The sequence below is a fragment of the Macaca thibetana genome, chromosome Y (genome assembly GCF_024542745.1).
Source record: "Macaca thibetana thibetana isolate TM-01 chromosome Y, ASM2454274v1, whole genome shotgun sequence".
NCBI lineage: Eukaryota > Metazoa > Chordata > Mammalia > Primates > Cercopithecidae > Macaca > Macaca thibetana.
In genome coordinates, this window is record NC_065599.1 from 6,933,798 (window position 1) to 6,952,188 (window position 18,391).

General features: G+C 35.8%; 1 protein-coding gene across 4 annotated transcripts in view; it reads right to left on the reverse strand.

Annotated features, from left to right (window-relative positions):
* The window catches only part of LOC126947159 (neuroligin-4, X-linked-like), a 324,049-nt gene that overhangs the window by 123,798 nt on the left and 181,860 nt on the right, over positions 1-18,391 (reverse strand). For all 4 annotated transcript variants that reach the window (XM_050777831.1, XM_050777834.1, XM_050777833.1 and 1 more), the window contains exons 3-4: positions 16,834-16,893; positions 13,577-13,729 (exon numbers count right to left, since the gene is read on the reverse strand). In XM_050777831.1, coding sequence (XP_050633788.1) covers positions 13,577-13,729; positions 16,834-16,893 — 213 coding nt within the window. The remainder of the gene's footprint in view (positions 1-13,576; positions 13,730-16,833; positions 16,894-18,391) is intronic.

Genomic DNA, 18,391 nt, shown 5'->3' on the forward strand with positions numbered 1-18,391 from the left:
TCCCTGAAACTACTTATTCATTCCATAAATACACTCAGAAGTCAATTTTCTGACTTTTATTTTGATCTTCCAGCAGCATTTGGATATCTTGATGACTCCTACCTTCATAAAAACCATTCCTTACTTGGTATCTATATTAGTTGTTGTTTTTTCCTATTGCTGTTATAACAAAATTACCACAACTTGTTATAACTCTATTTTCAACACTAGTGAATTAAAAGCAATGAGAATGATTATGTCACTGTTCTTGGGGTTAGAAGCCCAAAACGTGTTGGTATTCACACTGGAAGGTCTAAGAGAGAATCCATTTTCTTGTCATTTTCATCTTTTGATGGCTGCCTGCATATCTTAAATCTCATTCTCTATTTCTAACCCTCTCTCTTAAAAAAACTAAACTAAACTAAATTAACAACAACAACAAAAAAAAATTGTGATTACCTAGATATACTCCGATGAACCAGGACAAGTACTTACCTCAAGATCCTTAACTTAATAATACTATGAAGACCATACTGCTATATAAGTATCATATTCACTGATTCCAGGGATTAAGATGTTCACTTTTTAAAACTTATTTATTTTCATTTTATTTCAGAGATGGGGTCTTGCTCTCTCAGCTAGGCTGGAGTATAGTGATGTGATCACAGCTTGCTGCAGTTTCAACCTCCTGGGCTCAATCGATCCTCTCATCTCAGCCTCCCAAGTAGCTGGAACTATAGACACACAACACAATGCCTGGGCAATTTTTGTAGAGATAGTGTTTTGCTGTGTTGCCCAAGCTGGTCATTAACACCTGGGCTCAAGTGATCCACTGCCCATCCTCCACAAAAGCTAAGATTATAGGCGTGAGGAACCACACTTAGCCAGGATTTTAACTTGTTTTTGAGGGCATGAAGGGATGGGCATATTTTCCCTGCTAAAGTGTCAAGAATATTTCAACCTGTCAATTTTCTTGCCATGACAGTAGATGCACTTTGCTTATTGTTTCTTGTCTTTGCAAACTCTAAAAATTGGAGGATTGAAGGCTCTGGGTCTTACAACTTTTCTGCATATCCTCTCATCAAAATAGAAATCTAATTCAGTTTCTTGGACTTTAGATACAGAATGTGATGACATGTATCTTGGTCCTCTCCTCTAAATTCCAGACCCACATCTATCTGCCTACTTTATTTGTCTGTTTGATGACTAATACAGGATTTAAATTTAATATATCCAACCTCCTCATCCCCTAAATTTATTCCTCCTATGGTCTGTTTCTTGCTGTTCTCAAAGTGTACTTCTAATTGGCCAGTACTAATTTCTTGGAGTCTTCTCATTCTCTGCCACCCTGCATCAATCTATCAGCGAATCCTGTTGGATCCAGAAGACATCCAGAACAATCTTTTTCTTTTCTTTCTTTTTTATTTTTCTTTTCATTCTCACTGGTACTGCCCTGGTTTAAGCTGGTATTATTTCTTGGGCGGATTATTGCAATAACCTTCTAACCTGATGTCCTTTTACACAGACAGAGGGACAGATAATGCCATTTCTCCAGGCTCTAAACATTTCAGTCAGCCACTTCCTTTATCATAACGAATGAGACATAAAGCCTTAGAGGGCATATAAAGTGTAGTGCATGCTGTCATCTCTGAAATCAAGCGCTGCTAACCCCTTTGACACTACTTTCCAGCCTCACTGATGTTCTCAGGGACTTTGTGACCACAGGGCCTTTGCACTGGATTTTCCCGTAGCTTACAATGCTGTTCCTCCAGGTAACTGTATGGTCGACTTCCCTCACATTAGTATTGCCTTATCTGTGAAAGTTTTCATGATCACTCTAGTCAATATTTTGGCACACAATTTTTAATTTAGCACCATTCTCTGCTAAATATTTTTCCATAGCACTTGTGATATCATATTCTACTGTATATTTTACAATACTTGTCTGTTGTTGTTTTCTTCCCCCTACTGGATAGAAATGCTCTAAGGTTGGGGATTTTTTTCTCTCTTTTGTTCACTGTTCTATTCTCAATGTAAGGTGATGTGTCAAACAGCAGGCTGTCAATACAAGTTTGGTTTTTTTTCCTTCTTTTTGAGACGGCACCTTGCTATGTTACCAGGTCTAGTGCAATAGCATAGTCTTGGTTCACTGCAACCTCCACCTCCTGGGTTCAAGTGATTCTCCTGCCTCAGCCTACCGAGTAGCTGGGATTACAGGTGTGTGCCACCACACCTGGCTAATTTTGTGTTTTTAGTAGAGACAGGGTTACACCATGTTGACCAGGATAGTCTCGATCTCCTGACCTGAAATCTTCCCACCTCAGCCTCCCAAAGTGCTGGGATTACAGGCATGAGCCACTGTGCGCAGCCAATATATGTTTCTTGAATGAAAGAAGGATGAATAAATGAAAACCACTTTTATGTTTTCCTTGGCAAAGCTAGTTTTGTATATATACAAAATGACTTTACTTAAATTAGAAGCTCTCTCTCTCTCTGTCTCCCTTCCTTTGTCATATTTATTTTTTAAATTTAGTGCTCCTTATAAAGCATTGTAAGGTGCTGAGGGATACCTTATTCATTTTCTGTTGATGATTATAAATAACTATATGCCTCATGGTCAGTGAATGAATTTCACTGTATTTTGGTCAATGATGCCTTCCCCCATTAGGCTGATCAAGTGTTGCCTTGGTCAGCATTTAAACTCCTGAGATAGCAATGACAAAATCAAATCCCCTATCATGATGAACTGATTGAAATGAACTCTTCTTTGCAGACAATTTGATGGCAAGTACCTGAGTAGCATGTTCCTGAATCCTTACATTGTGTCCATACAATGGTGAGACAGCCCCAAGAGATGGAAATAGCAGAAGACTGTCACGCTAAACATGGGACTTGTGAGATACAGTAATTGGACCCGACTGCTTGGACACAAATGCATCAATATTCAGCTAGGCTCAGTGGCTTACCCTTGTAATCCCAGAACTTTGGTAGGCTGAGGCGGGTGGATCACTTGAGGTTAGAAGTTTGAGACCAGTCTAGTCAGCATGGTGAAACCCGGTCTCTACCAAAAATAGAAAACATAATTGGGTGTGGTGGTATGCAACTGTAATTTCAGCTACTCAAGAGACTGGCTAGAGAATCACATGAACCCAGGAGGTGGAGGCTGCAGTGAGCAGAGATCACACCACTGCACTCCGGACTAGGTGACAGAGAGAGACTCTATCTCAACAACAACAACAACAACAACAACAAAAACAACAACAAAAAGGAAAGTCAATATTCAGAGCCATTGGTCAATGTGGCTGAATATTAAATTTTCTAATACATGAATAATAATAATGTGCATCAAGAAAGTGTAGGAGGGTGGGGGACACAGAACAGGACTAAGTGTTATGAATCCCACATGTAGTAAGGAATATGTATCCAGATTACAGTATTAAAACATATCAGAGAAAACCTCCTAATCCTCAGCAATGAAAAGATAATGCAATTCAAATGGGCAAAAGTTCTGAATAGATATTTTTCCAAAGGATTTATTCAAATGTCCAATAAACACACAGATAGACATTCAACATTATTAGCCATCAGGTAAAAATGCATTCTCATCCTCTACTACTCTGCATTCAATCCAGCATCAAATCCTGTTGGATTTGCAGAACAATCTTTTTTTCTTTCTTTCTTTCTTTTTTTTATTACCTTTGCATTTTCACTGGCACTGCCCTGGTTTAAGCTGGTATTACTTCTTGGGTGGATTATTTTTTGCCTACTTCTTAGGTACCTTAGAAGAAGAGGTAGGAGATTTCTTTTCAGTATGATGTAAACATTAAAAACAAAACTCAAAATATGATAGCACTTTACATCTATTAGGATTATTATAATTAAAAGACAGATGAGAATAAATGTGGGTGATGACTCCCGAGTAGCTAGGATTATAGGCATGCACCACCACACCCGGCTAATTTTGTATTTTTAGTAGAGACAGAGTTTCTCCATGTTGGTCAGGCTGGTCTCCAACTCAAACTGTAAGGTGATCTGCCCACCCTGACCTCCCAAAGTGTTGGGATTATAGTTCACCATGCCTGACTGAGAAGTTAGAAATTTTTTGCATTGATGGTGGTAATGTAAAGCGGTACACTGGTACAGATATAGAAATGTAAAATGGTACAATGGTAGAATGTACAAATGGTGCATTGATGGTGGGAATGTAAAATGGTAGGTTGGAAAATAATTTGAAGTATTCTCAAATATTTAAACACAGAGTTACAATATGACCCATCAATTCTGTTCATCATATCCCTAATTAGGATAAATATATGTCCATACAAAAACTTGCACACGAATGATCATGGCACAATTACTAAGACTATCCAAAAAGTGGAAACAGCTCAAATGTCCTGCAACAGAGGAATGGATAAACAAAATGTGTTATATTCAACAAATGAAACATTTTGAACCATTAAAAATAAGAGTACTGATGCATGCTATAACACAGGTGAACCTCAAAAACATTAAGTGAATAAAGTCAGACATTAAACACACACACACACACACACATTGTGTGATCAATACAGATAGAAATTAGAAAGTGGATGCCTACCTCTTGGGGTCCTGGGAGATGAAGAGTATGGGATTTCTCTTGGAATGATGTAAATGTTCAAAAATTAGATAGTGCTGCTGGTGTCACAATATTGTGCATATAATAAAGGCCATTGATTTGCACACTTTAAACATGTACACTGGATATAAATTGTTTTAAATAAAGGAAAGAGACAATAAAAAACAGAAGTTGGAGATAAGCCCAATAAGTCACTTACATGGTAAGCATCACAAGAAGATCAAGAAACATGAAGATGCATCAAACGCCATTAAATGTATCAGAAGTCCAGAAAAAAATTTTCATGACATATCAGTGCCCCTCAAGAGAACACTTCTGATGAAATATGACTGAAAATAAGGAAGCTTAACTTAAGCTTAACCAGGCAGTAATGGATAAGAAATAGAAACAGTGCAACTGAAATGAATAAATAAGTACACCAATAAGTAAAGAATATCATGGTAAAAAAGAGATGTAAAAGTGATTTGAAGTCATTTACTTCAGATTCATTTCTTTAAAGACAGGAAATGCTAGGCACAGTTTAAAGAAAGAAGAATGCAGAAGGATGAATGCAATTTCTAAGTAATTTTATAAAAATTCATGCTTAGAAAGGAAACTGAAACAGTAATGAAGGAAAAAGATACTTGGAGGTGCAGCAATATATTGAACAGAGGCATTTGGTAGGGTTGCTGTATGTGTTAAAAACTCAGGATGAATTTACAATACTGTGTTTATATTACACATTGGTTTAACACAATAGCCAAAATAGTATACAGATGGTCTTGAACTTTCAATGGCTTATTAGTTATTATCTTAAAATAATACAAAAATACTCAGCAGAAATCATTTTTGAATGTTCAAATTTTCTCAAGCTAGCAATACACAGTGCCATACTCTCTTTGGGTGCCAGGCAATGATTTAATCAGCCACACAATCACAAAGGCCAACAACTGATACTCTACAGTGTATATGAGACATTCAACACTTTATTATAAAATAGGACTTGTGTTAGACGATGTTGCCCAACTGCAAGCTAATATAAGTGTTAAAAGTATGCTCAGCGTCAGCTAGGCTAAGCTATGATGTATAGTAGGTTAGGTGTATTAAAGTATTTTTGACTAATGACATTTTAAATTTACAATGGGTTTATTGGGATATAATCCTACAAGGAGTCAAGGAACATATTTTATATATACATATGTATACACACATACACACATATGTATACACACAGATATACACACAAATATCTCTGTGTGTATCACAAAAGCAAACAACCATTATATACAATTGTATATATACACACACACTTAGACACACATATATTCATGTGTATACACACATAATTACACACATATATGTATCTATGTACAATATGACGAACCGTGAATCATAAGAAATTGAACACTTGAACATGTCAAAGAAAGTAGATTTTAAATGTTGGCACCACATAAAAATGATAAGCATTTAAGGCAACGCACATGATGTGAATTAGCTTGATTTAGTCATTTCATGATGGACACATATTTCAAAACATCACTTTGTACGTGATCAATACATTCAATTTTTATTTGTTGATAAAATAAATAAATTAGGAACAAAACACACAATTTCTTTTCTACTTTGTCTTCACTCTTCCTTTTGATTTTCTTTTTAGCCTTTTTTAAAAAAATTGAGACAGTTTCACTCTGTTGCCCAGGCTCATGTGCAGTAGTGCAATCACAGGGCACTGCAGTCTCAAACTCCTGGGGTAAAGCCATCCTCCTGCCTCAGCCTTTTGAGTAACTGAGTCCCCAGGAACACACCACCACATCTGGCTGTTTCTTTCTTTCCTTTTTTTTTTTTTTTTTTTTTTTTAAGAGACAGGGTCTTACTATGTTGTTCAGGCTCGTATGAAACGCCTAGCCTCAAAGGATTGTCACACCTACTCCTCCCAAAGTACTGGGATGGCAGGGAGAGCCACTAGACCCAGGCTTCCCCGAATTTTCTTTCCCCAATAAATACCTTTTCATCTAATGTCTCGCTTGCTATTGAGTCAACTGCGGACCAGGCAGCCTCTTTGCTCTGTTGTTCCCATCAGCTGTTATGGCACCCTCCCGGTGAAAGAGTCCTTATCCCAGTGCATTTGTCCTCATATCTGCTCCATTTGCCTCTAAGGTCCTAATGACAAAGCACTCATCCTTAATTTCCCCTGACCTTCACATCCTGAAAAAATTCAATGAATGTAGTGGGCATTTTGAGCCAGTAGGAGGCAGAAGAGGAAAGTCCAAGCAAATGATCATTCTGAGAGCAGAAACAGGATCCTTCACTCCCAAGAGATCTGTCCACACCTACCAATCTTCAGAATCTGCAGCCACAACAGCAATGCATGTTAAATCACCCAAATTATTGCTAAAAATGCTGCTTCTGCTATGCACATTGGGTGCTTTTATATCAAACCATTTCTGTCTTATATTCACACATGACTCCAAAATGCCCAATAGGTTTATGCAATTAATGATCTTAAAGAGAAAGACAACTTCAGAAAACCATGACACAGCCTATTCTAAGGTAAAAATTTTCAGGAGAGCTATAGTATCTGAAAAATTAGCAGGGGTTCCTGATATCTATCATCTATAAATATAGATATCTCTCTCTATATCTATCTAATCCTTGAAAAAATCAGTTATATAAAACTGCAGGCAACCTTTCTTAGAAACTAGCTGTCAGGCAAGAAATATACACTGAAATGATCATATAACTCAATTTATATGCAAAAGACAGCAAGCAGGAAATGACATGGGAACTGGGGTTAAACACCAAACTTCCCAATGAAACACTAGTTTTATGGCACTGATGAGTTTTGATGTGACAAATGCCATTGTTAGGGTTGATGACAACCACACTGTGCACCATAATAAACCAGTAATGATTGAATGGAAATGAATTAGCCTTCAAGGACTCACTGTGTGGAACTTAAAAATACACTGTAAGTATCTTATCACAGTTGTGTATCTTGATCAGCAGTAAGAACTTTTTTTGCATAATGATAGCAGCTACATCTGATGCTGAAGTAATATTCACTTTCTTCACTCATTCCATGGTTTACTAATTCATACTTGGCAATGATTAATAAGGCTGTGGATGCATTCTGAGTGGTAAGTCAGAGCTCTGGCTTCAGTTACACCCGGGTTTCGTTCCCTGCTCTGACTGCTAGAAGATATGATGCCATGAGTCAATCCCATCACCTCCAAGCCTTCATCTCCTCATAGGTAGGACACAAGGTTAACTCTTCCAAGCGAGTTTATAAAGATTAAGTGAAGTAATATCTGCAACAACACTTTGCTGGCCGCACTGAGACACACAATAAGTTGACATTACAGAGTATAGTCGAGACTGTTTCAAAGTAACACTTAATTTCAGCATACATGAGGCGTGAAATCATAGGATGACCACAAATGTGATAATACCATAAAAGGTAAACAGAAATAGAAATACACATTTTAATGGAGGCAGATAAAATCCACTACACGTACAAAGCCTTGCTCTTGGAGACTATTGGAAGCGGGAACATAAAAACTTATACGTAAGTTCCAGTTGTTTCCATCAAAAAAACATGAGTAAGGCACTTTCTCTTTTACACTGAAAGTCTTTGGACTATCATGAATTTAGAAAAAAAAAAGACTGGAGAGAACTCAAGTTTTCCTAAAGTAAAGAACTAAGATGGAGATAATAGTATTTATTGATTCAGCAATAGCCTTACAGGAATTTGCATTTATCAGATTATCCTCTGCAGTTTCCACATGGAGGTGATGGTTCTGAAAGTTTGTTACCTAGATAAATGTCTGATTTCCTTAGGAGTACATGATACATATGGATGTTGATGTTGTTGACTGAATGGCTAAGAGGGGATAGGTACACATGTAGGTAGGTGAGACAAGGCAAGAGCCCTGGCGCGCACAGCTCAGTAAGGATTTTGCTGGCTTCTGAGAAGATAAGAATACCGTATACCCTGGCACTGGTTAACCTGAGAGGTACTGGTGAACTCTAGGTTTTCCAAAGTCTTGAATACATATGTGAGAGGGTTTTGAACCACAGCATCTCCATCTTGAATAGGGGCTGGGTAAAATAAGGCTGGGACTTACTGCACTACATTCCCAGGAGACTGGGCATTCTTAGTCACAGGATGAGATAGGTCAGCACAAGATATAGGTCATAAAGTCCTTGTTGATAAAATAATGTGGTAAAGAAGCTAGCCAAAACCCACCAAAACCAAGACGGCAATGAGAGTGACCTCTAGTCCACCTCACTGCTCATTATACTAAGCCAATTATAATGTATTGGCATGCTAAAGATACCCCCACCAGTACCACGACAGTTTACAAATGCCATGGCAATGACAGGAATTTACCCCTTATCATCTGAGATGGGGAGGATCCCTCAGCTCCAGGAATTGTCACCCCTTTCCTGGAAAACTAATAAATAACTCACCCCTTGTTTAGCATATTATCAAGAAATAACATAAAAATAGCCAAAAGCAGTTCTCTGAGTTGCTCTGCCTATGGAGCAGTCATTCTTTATTCCTTTATTTTCCTAATAAACTCTATTTCACTATATGGATTCTTATTCAATTCTTTCATGTGCTAGATCCAAGAAACATCTCGAGTCTTGATTAGGATCAGATCCCTTTCCGGTAACATATATACCTTCCTAGTGACAAGGGTATACAGCAGAATTAAACAGGAAGTCTGTCTATAGACGTGCCATTTCTTTAAAAACAAACTGAACACAAATTCAATCAGAAGACACTTCATGTAAATATAAATAATTACCTTATAGTGTGAAGATACATCTCAATTTGCCTGGGACAATCTCAGTTTATTCATAGCACTTGAGCAACTCTCAAACATGTCCTGGGTTGGATTATAAATTATATGGTCAATGGCTAGCAAGATTGTGTAGCACAGTTCTGATTATAAAAAAAAAAAAAACCCACAAAACAAAAGCAAAACTTAATACTTCCAAAAGCAAACATGATGGTCTTTTGATTTATTTAATATCTAGAACTGTATATATCTATTTACATATGTATATAGTTTATATTTATTTATTTAAATATTTAGATTTGTATTTATTTATATATTTATAATATATTATTTTATATTATATTTATAATGCATATAATGAATATTTAAATATAAATATATAATAATAAATATATAAACATATTATAAATATATATTTATGTAAATATATGTGTGTATAGATTATAAATATATTTATTTAAATGTATATACATATATTTTTTAGATGGAGTCTTGCCCTGTTACCAGGCTGGGGTGCAGGGTTCAATCTTGGCTCACTGCAACCTCCCGCTCCTGGGTTCAAGGGATTCTTGTGCCTCAGCCTGGGATTACAGGCAGGCTCCATGACACTAATCTAATTTTTGTATATTTAGAGATGGGGTTTCACTACATTGGTCAGGATGGTCTTGATCTCCTGACCTAGTGATCTGCCAGCCTCGGCCTCTCAAAGTGCTAAGATTACAGGAATGAGTCACTGCACCCGGCCGTAATGATGTTTTAAATTAACATGGTTCAGTTTGGATGCCAATATTTGATAGATATTACCCAATACATATTGGGTCAGCTGCAATTCTTACTGTGGATGAACAGTAGCATTAATACAATGTATAATGGTACTAATAGCACTAATTGTAATGTGACTGGGTATAATGATTTCTGTTGACAGCCTACAAAATTTCACCTACATGAGTCCATAAAACGTCTTATAAAAGGTTATTTTTTGCTGACAAGTAATTATACAGATTATATATTTATGGGGTAAAGTGTGATATTTTGAACCATAGAAATTTTACACTGTACAACAATCTTGCGAGGGAGAGAATGCCACTGCCTTCTACTCCTAAGGAACGAGTCTTAGAAAAAGTTGGCTTTCTCACAGTAGATGTAGCGGAAAGACGTTAGCTTCTGTATGTCGAAGCTGCAATCTGTGTTCTTTCTAATGTCAGATTCCACTTCCATTATGATCATAAAAGTAAATGCTGCTTAGCCATTTTCAAGAGGACAATTGCGAATGCAAGATGCATAGTAAAGGTCAATACAGTTACATTTTAAAGTCTCTATCACCCTTTATAATTGGAAAACTTGGCACATTTCATTGCATCAAATGAAAGGGGGGGTCTATAGTACACTTCGCTTTTCCACACTAGCTCATTGGAAGAATGTAAATAGACAGCATAGCATGCTAAATCACTTCTTTTGTTTCTTCCCCATGAATGTTATAGCTTTCTGTTATCTTGTGACTTAAAAAAAAAAATCTACATAGCAAAAAGTAGACTTAGGATTTTTCAATGAGTTTTTTTCTTCCTCTAAAGTAAGTGTGTATAATTCCCAGGCTACTTTGCAAGATCTGCATTTGACTCAGGAAGGAAAAAAAAAAAACCCAAAAACTGATTAAAAAAAATATAGTATAGAGTTGCTTGATACAACTGGGGTTTTGGGGGAAAAGGAGATCAATTTCTTTTGAAACTCAATCTTACCAATCTTATCAGTCACATCAATCCATCATGCATGCAACATAATATTTTGTAATTCCAGCAAACAGAATTTTCTCGATGCCCACTGCTTCCTTCAGCAAAGGATGCCCAAATTTTCTTCCTTGTGGCCTGGCTACAGGCATTGCACACACTGCTCCCTTTGAAGAGGGCCTGTGCAGTGCCCTCATACATGCTTTCCTCCTTCCACCTCTTTGTCAGAGTAGAACTTTTTAAAACACCAAAAGCACAATTTCCTGTTTCCAACACTAGTAGCCAAAGCAACTGGTCAGAGCCTACAAAAAATATTCAGTGAAGTGGTCAATCATTGCTACGCAAAAGTTCAGAGATATTATTCCACTAAGATGTGGCTCACAGAAAACTGCAAAAAAATAAAAAATAAAAAATAAATAAAAAACCCAACAATATAACAAAATGTTTGACACTAAAAGGTTTTTTTTTGGGGTTTATTTTGTTTAATGCAAAAAACAACCTGGAATTTTGAATTCTTTATCAATGGTTCAAAAGATAACTTTAACAAAACTTGTGAGTGACTTGTATTTCAACGTAAGAAATGCATTTCTCTTAGGGTTTCTTTTTCTTTTTTTCTTTTTTTTGTTATTATACTTTAAGTTCTAGGGTACATGTGCACAATATGCAGGTTTGATACATAGCTATACATGTGCCACGTTGATTTGCTGCATCCCTCAATTCGTCATTTACATTAGGTATTTCTCCTAATGCTATCCCTTCCCCATCCCCCAACTCCTGGACAGGCCTCGGTGTGTGATGTTCCCCTCCCTGTGCCCATGTGTTCTCACTATTCAACTCCCATTTATGAGTGAGAACATGAAGTGTTTGGATTTCTGTCCTTGTGATAGTTTGCTGACAATGATTTTTTTCTGGCTTCATCCATGTCCCTGAAAAGAACACAAACTCATTCTTTATATAGCTGCATAATATTCCATGGTGTATAGGTACCACATTTTCTTTATCCAGTGTATTATTGATGGAATTTGGTTGGTTTCAAGTCACCTCTTAGGTTTCTCAGCAATTCACCACCTTTTATGGTTTCTTACAGGTTAATGTGTTCACACAGGAATTAAAAAAAACACACACACACACACACACACACACACTCAAAATGAAATAAAATAATCTGATTGAAAATAAAATATTCTTGAAAATATTTACCTATTTGAAGAAAACATTTTCAGACATATTTCTTGTTTGACCTACTTTAGTCCTATTTATTTATTTATTTATTTATTTATTTATTTATTTATTTTATTTTTTTTTTGAGATGAGTCTCACTTTGTTGCCCAGGCTGAGCACAGTGGCACAATGTCAGCTCACTGCAACCTCAGCCTTCTGAGTTCCAGAGATTCAGCCTATCTAGTAGCTGGTATTACAGGTGCCTGCTGCCACACCTGGCTAATTTTTGTACTTTTAGTAGAGACAAGGTGTCACAACATTTGCCAGGATGGACTCAAACTCCTGACCTGAAGTGATCTGCCCACCCGGGCCTCCCAAAGTACTGCAATTACAGGAGAGAGCTACTATGAGCAGCCTCCATTGTATTTTATATTTCATATTGTATCACAATCACAATGCAACCAATACACACATCTCTCTCATGGATAATTTGTTAAAAATTTTATTTTGAACACCATTTTAAAGGATTTTTGCACAGAAAACAAATGTTTTCACAGAGGTCTAGGAATATTATTCACAAACTAGCCAAAAGCAGGAAAGGTCATCTAAGAAGTTGTTGAAATCTTACCCTGAAGTTGTATAATTTTCCATCCCACAATTAGGAAATGAATGAAACACCTAAACAAGGAGGAGCTAAACTTTAATTTCAATGTACTTGGCCTTTAATTGTAGATCATCAAATGCAATAGAAGTCAACTAATACTTAAGTTTCCTTGCATGCAAATGCAGTGGAACCCAAACAGGAGATCTTCCAAAGCTTCAACATAATCAGAGAACTGGATAAAATCTTTTTCTCCATATAATATACTAATTCATACAGTAACACAATCAGACCAGAAAGCTAAGATCTATGGCCATTATTAATTATCGTATCACCAAATATGTGTTCATTATACATGCCTATGTAGATAAATACACATTCATTTAATTCCAAAGAAGAATCATGCCTTAAATAAAATTTCATTTTATCATGATGATCTTGAAGTGGCCATTGGTTTGAGAAGGGATTCAACTTACATAAAATAAAATTATTGGATCAGAAGTGAATGGAAAAAAAAATACAACAATAAAATGGCCATGTTGCATGAAGGTAGAAAAAGAAAAAAAAACGTATCTGATCACATAAAGTAAATACCATAAAGTGGAATTAACCAGGAACTGGAATAACAGGATTCAAATCCATGAGTCCCATTAAAATAAGAAGTGGACCTTTCATGTTTCCTCTTGCTCATTCACATGATGAAATCACTTACCTAATATTCCCAGACGGTAGTTAATGGTGATAACGATGACGTTCCCATAGCTGGCCAAAATGCTGCCATCAATCATGTTACCAGTGCCCTCCATGTAAGATCCCCCATGGATATAGACCATAACTGGCTTCTTACTATTCTGTTCATGAATATCTGGAAAAAAAGCCACGTAAGGAAACACAATAAAGATCTTACTGACTCACCAATGGTAAATTAAGAACAAAGGAGATTCACTGATTTCCCTATTTTGACTTGAAGTAAGCACATTAATTTTATGGAAGATATGACCCTTGATAAGGTTTTCTAAGAAACATGACTAATGCTATTACATTTTCTATTTAAAAGAATCCAAATTATTTAGATGCTTTATATTTTCACAGGGACTATAAACTCCCATTGCGACTTGCAACCAATGATTCCTCTCCATAATTTACTTTATTATTTAAATTAACAATGATGTAAAAACAGTGATCTGTAAGAGACTACAGTGCCTGTTCTCTGAAAAGTTGTGATTGGCCGGGCGCGGTGGCTCAAGCCTGTAATCCCAGCACTTTGGGAGGCCGAGACGGCCGGATCACGAGGTCAGGAGATCGAGACCATCCTGGCTAACATGGTGAAACCCCGTCTCTACTAAAAAATACAAAAAACTAGCCGGGCGAGGTGGTGGGCGCCTGTAGTCCCAGCTACTCGCGAGGCTGAGGCAGGAGAATGGCGTGAACCGGGAGGCGGAGCTTGCAGTGAGCTGAGATCCGGCCACTGCACTCCAGCCTGGGCGACAGAGCGAGACTCCGTCTCAAAAAAAAAAAAAAAAAAGAAAGAAAGAAAAGTTGTGATTAAACAACCTGTTTATAACATTAATCTGCCATTAGGGCTGCATTTAGTCTTCAGAAAACTGACCTCCCCTATAAACATTTCTAGATACAGGTGTGTGTGTGTGTGTGTGTCTGTGTGTGTATACAAATAATTTAAATATCTTTGTTACTAGAAGAAAACTCCAAGTATGTATGCACATTTATTTTCAATTTTTTCTTCAATAATTTTTTTTTCCGTCATAATTCACATGGACACTTTTGAGATACCAGAAAGGAATTCTGAGGATATGAATTACCATTGTTTGGTCAGTGGCTCCAATTTGAATGAATTATGATCACAGTTTTATTGGGTGCACAAAGAAGACATGACATACCCACTGGTCACAGTAAAGCACACAAAACAGTGTCAAGTTACCCAAGTATTTCTTTGCAGATATTTAATCCATGGCAGAAAATTGACTTTTATTTCTCATATTAAATTCAAATATAAAGTAAAAATCTTCTATTAATCATTTATTCATCATACCCTATGGGAAATGTCTTCTGCTATATGAATAAAAAATGGCTTTCCTCATGATTCACTGCTTCTTTCTGGTTCCTAATTTCCTAGGTTTTGGCCTCATTTCTTTTATCACTACCAGTAGTTGGCTAGTAAATTGTGGGAAAAACAATAAGTAGAGATTTTGAAGGACTGCTTTAAAGTGCTCCCTTGGAAAATATGTGAAATTAATATCTCTTACCTTTCATAAAATATATGACAAGATTCTCTTGAACTTGTGGAAGTAATAACCAGTTGTTATATTGAAGCAAAGTCAAAAAATCACAACTTATCAATATTAAGAGAAAATTTGATGGCATTTTAATGGTAATAAACGTTCACTGGGAACAATGTGACAATAGATCTTAATTATCAAAAGGAAGTATGTTAGAGGAGACCAAACAGGATACAAATCAGAGCAGTATAAGGTATGAGAGAACAAAAGTTTATTTCATTTTTATGTATTTGCTCAATACTGATAAAATGTCAGGCATTTGGAAGCCCTTATCAAAGAAGGGGCTACCAGAAGAAAATGTATATTTTGAACTTCTACCACCTTCAGAATCAAGACCTCTTAGAGAGCTACTTAAGGCAATGACAACCCTATGGGCTCAGTAAAAATAATAATAATCAAAATGTTAATGGAAGACCAGGCATGAAAAGAGTGTTGGCAAGACTTCTTTTCTTGCAGAATAGTTGATTTATGAAGATTAGCAAGGAAGGGAGCAACTACAAGAACCAGTCAAAAGATGCTTTCAACGAAATGGGGCTTGACCAGCAAGGATAATGCAGCACTCACTTTTGGGCTTGGCCTTTCAGACAGAGACCCAAAGGCCCAGCCAGGGCCTTATTGTTTAGGAAAAATAAATGGAATTCCATGCATTTTTTACCCAGATGGGAAAAAAATTATGTAGTTAGCTAATTGTATAGAGCCTTACCAATGAGGAAGGGCTTGCTTGAGTATTTTCTTGTAGCTTCTCCTTTAAAAAAAAAAAAAATTTCTTCTCCACAAAGAGGAGAAAAACAGTGTGTGTGTTTTCTGCATGAATGCACAGACTTTCTATCTTTATGAAAAATATTTCCACTATTGGTAGATAATTTATTGAGCAATTTTGTCACCTTAAAAAGAAACTTCACAGCAATAAAACATTTTAAGGAGAAACATATGTTTTCAAAGAACAGTAGTGGGGTGTGAAAACAAAGATGCACATAGCTAGCTTCCTGTCATTTTTCATTTCTAAGCTATTTTCTTTTTCTTTTTTTTTTTTTCTTTAAGTGCTGTAAAAGGCAGTACTGAAAGCATCAGGATTCGTTAACAACAGCATCTTGTTAAAACGTTTTTTGATGTACTTCACTGTGAGCAGATTATTGGATGCCTATGTTGGAATCAATATGTTTGCAAAGAATACCAAACCAAACAAACAAAACTGAAATTTCAGTCCCATTGAAAAAATTATTCTAAGGTGCTGCAGAGTTTTGCAGTTTGCAAAACTAATTAGGAACACCAAAGCTCCAAAGTAGTGTATTAACTTACAAAATAACATTTGGAAGGGAGAAAAGAGACTATACATGCATATTTTAAAATTCTACTTTTTCTTCTTGTGACCAAGCCAAAAAAAGAAAAACAAGGTGGGCTTCTCTGTGAACAATATTTCATTACACTTTTCATGTACAGACACAATGTTTATACTTCCACACAGTGATTTATCTCTTGTACATGGTAACTGGGGTTAAAAATGACAGTGGTTTCTGTACAAGAAGAAAATAAAGAAGCACACCAAAGTGTACTAGAGTCAAATAAGGGAAGGAAAAACAGTTTGAAATGAAAAAAAAAAAGAGATAGATAGATAGATAGATAGATATAAAATCATGCATCAGGGTTGAGCTTTGAAAAAATCAAAAAATACCTTTATCTTCACCACGGTCATTACTGGTTATATCATCATCGTTTCTCTTTATGATGGTTCCTGGGGTGATATTGAAAAGGAAAATAAAGGGATGAAAGAGAATTCAAAAACATCTCATTTGTGAAAAATCCGTAAAAGAGAGATGCTAGCTAGTAAAAGAAAAAAAAAATGAATGTAACACAAAACCTTGAAATTGGCCACATTTGGATTTCAAAAAAATGAGATAGAGAAATGCAAAATGCATATAAACATAAAGATGTCAAGAAGAACAAATTCAAAATGTTACTTGTAAAAAACGCTATTTATCCTGTGAATATGCATTTGGGGGTTAAAATGATGCTATTGCAAAAAAAATGCTAATGTGAGTTTTAAAAAAGGAGAAAATTAAATTATTAAAGTATTTCCCACATTCTTAAAAGAAATGCATCTTTGACAGTCCTTTGGTTTTAACATGTTATAATTTAAATACATTTTTGAAATGTTACTGATACAGTACGGTTAGAAATTTTCATAAGGGAAGCAAAAATACATACAGCACATACAGCAAGCATGAGAGTACTTTAATCAAAATATCATAAAATTGACATTAATTGCATGCATTAAAAACTTAAAACTGCACAATCTCAAAAAGTTAGAAATGTCCTAAATCTCTAAGATTTACCTCTACTCCATGTTTAAAGAACCACTACCCATTATTCAGTATTGTTTTCTTCTATTGCCATCTACTACTTGCAGTAAGTATTTACATCAGGACAAAATATTATAGACTAGGTCCTCTGTGTTTAAAATAGCTATTAAATATCATTTGAAAGTTATTGGTACTTGAATTTGTTGAAAAACATAAAAATTGAAGTCACCTACCTGATCACCTCAATAATATCTGCATAGGAAATACAGGCAAAATGCAGGAAGAGGCTTAAAGATAGCAAAAAATAGCTTATGATCTTTGTGTACAGAGTACCATTTTGTTTTTTATAGCTTCCAGGTTTAAAAGATGTGAACATTTAATTTTGCTTGAATTACTTAAAAAATTGGCTCCATTGTTTCCTTTTTATAGACAGATGCAGCCCATGTGTGCATATCCAACTATCAATAACTTTTACTGTGTCAATCAATTAAAACAGTCTTTGCCTTCCTATAGGGTTGTAGGATAAGTGGATTAAGGCAGAGGGGAAATACTGTCATTTCCAACATTTTCGAGTAAAAAATATTTTCCTGTTCTATATAACTCAGAAGAGGTTAAACATATTTTGAAACCAAGACTTGATATTACTGTTTCCATACATCAAACAAAACTTAAATTTTAATGTCCATTTAATGGGGCTTCATATCCTTTAAAATCAGACTTGGGTGGGTGCGTTGGAGTGACAGCCTTGCTGATCCACTTTCTGTCTGTATAAGATTTGTCTTTTTCTATGCATTTCATATAAATGAACTCATATAATAATATATAGTCTTTTGCATCTGGCTTCTTTTACTTTACATAACATTTTCAATGTCCATCCATATTGTAGCATGCATCAATAATTTTTTATGGTTAACTTATTTTCCATTGTAT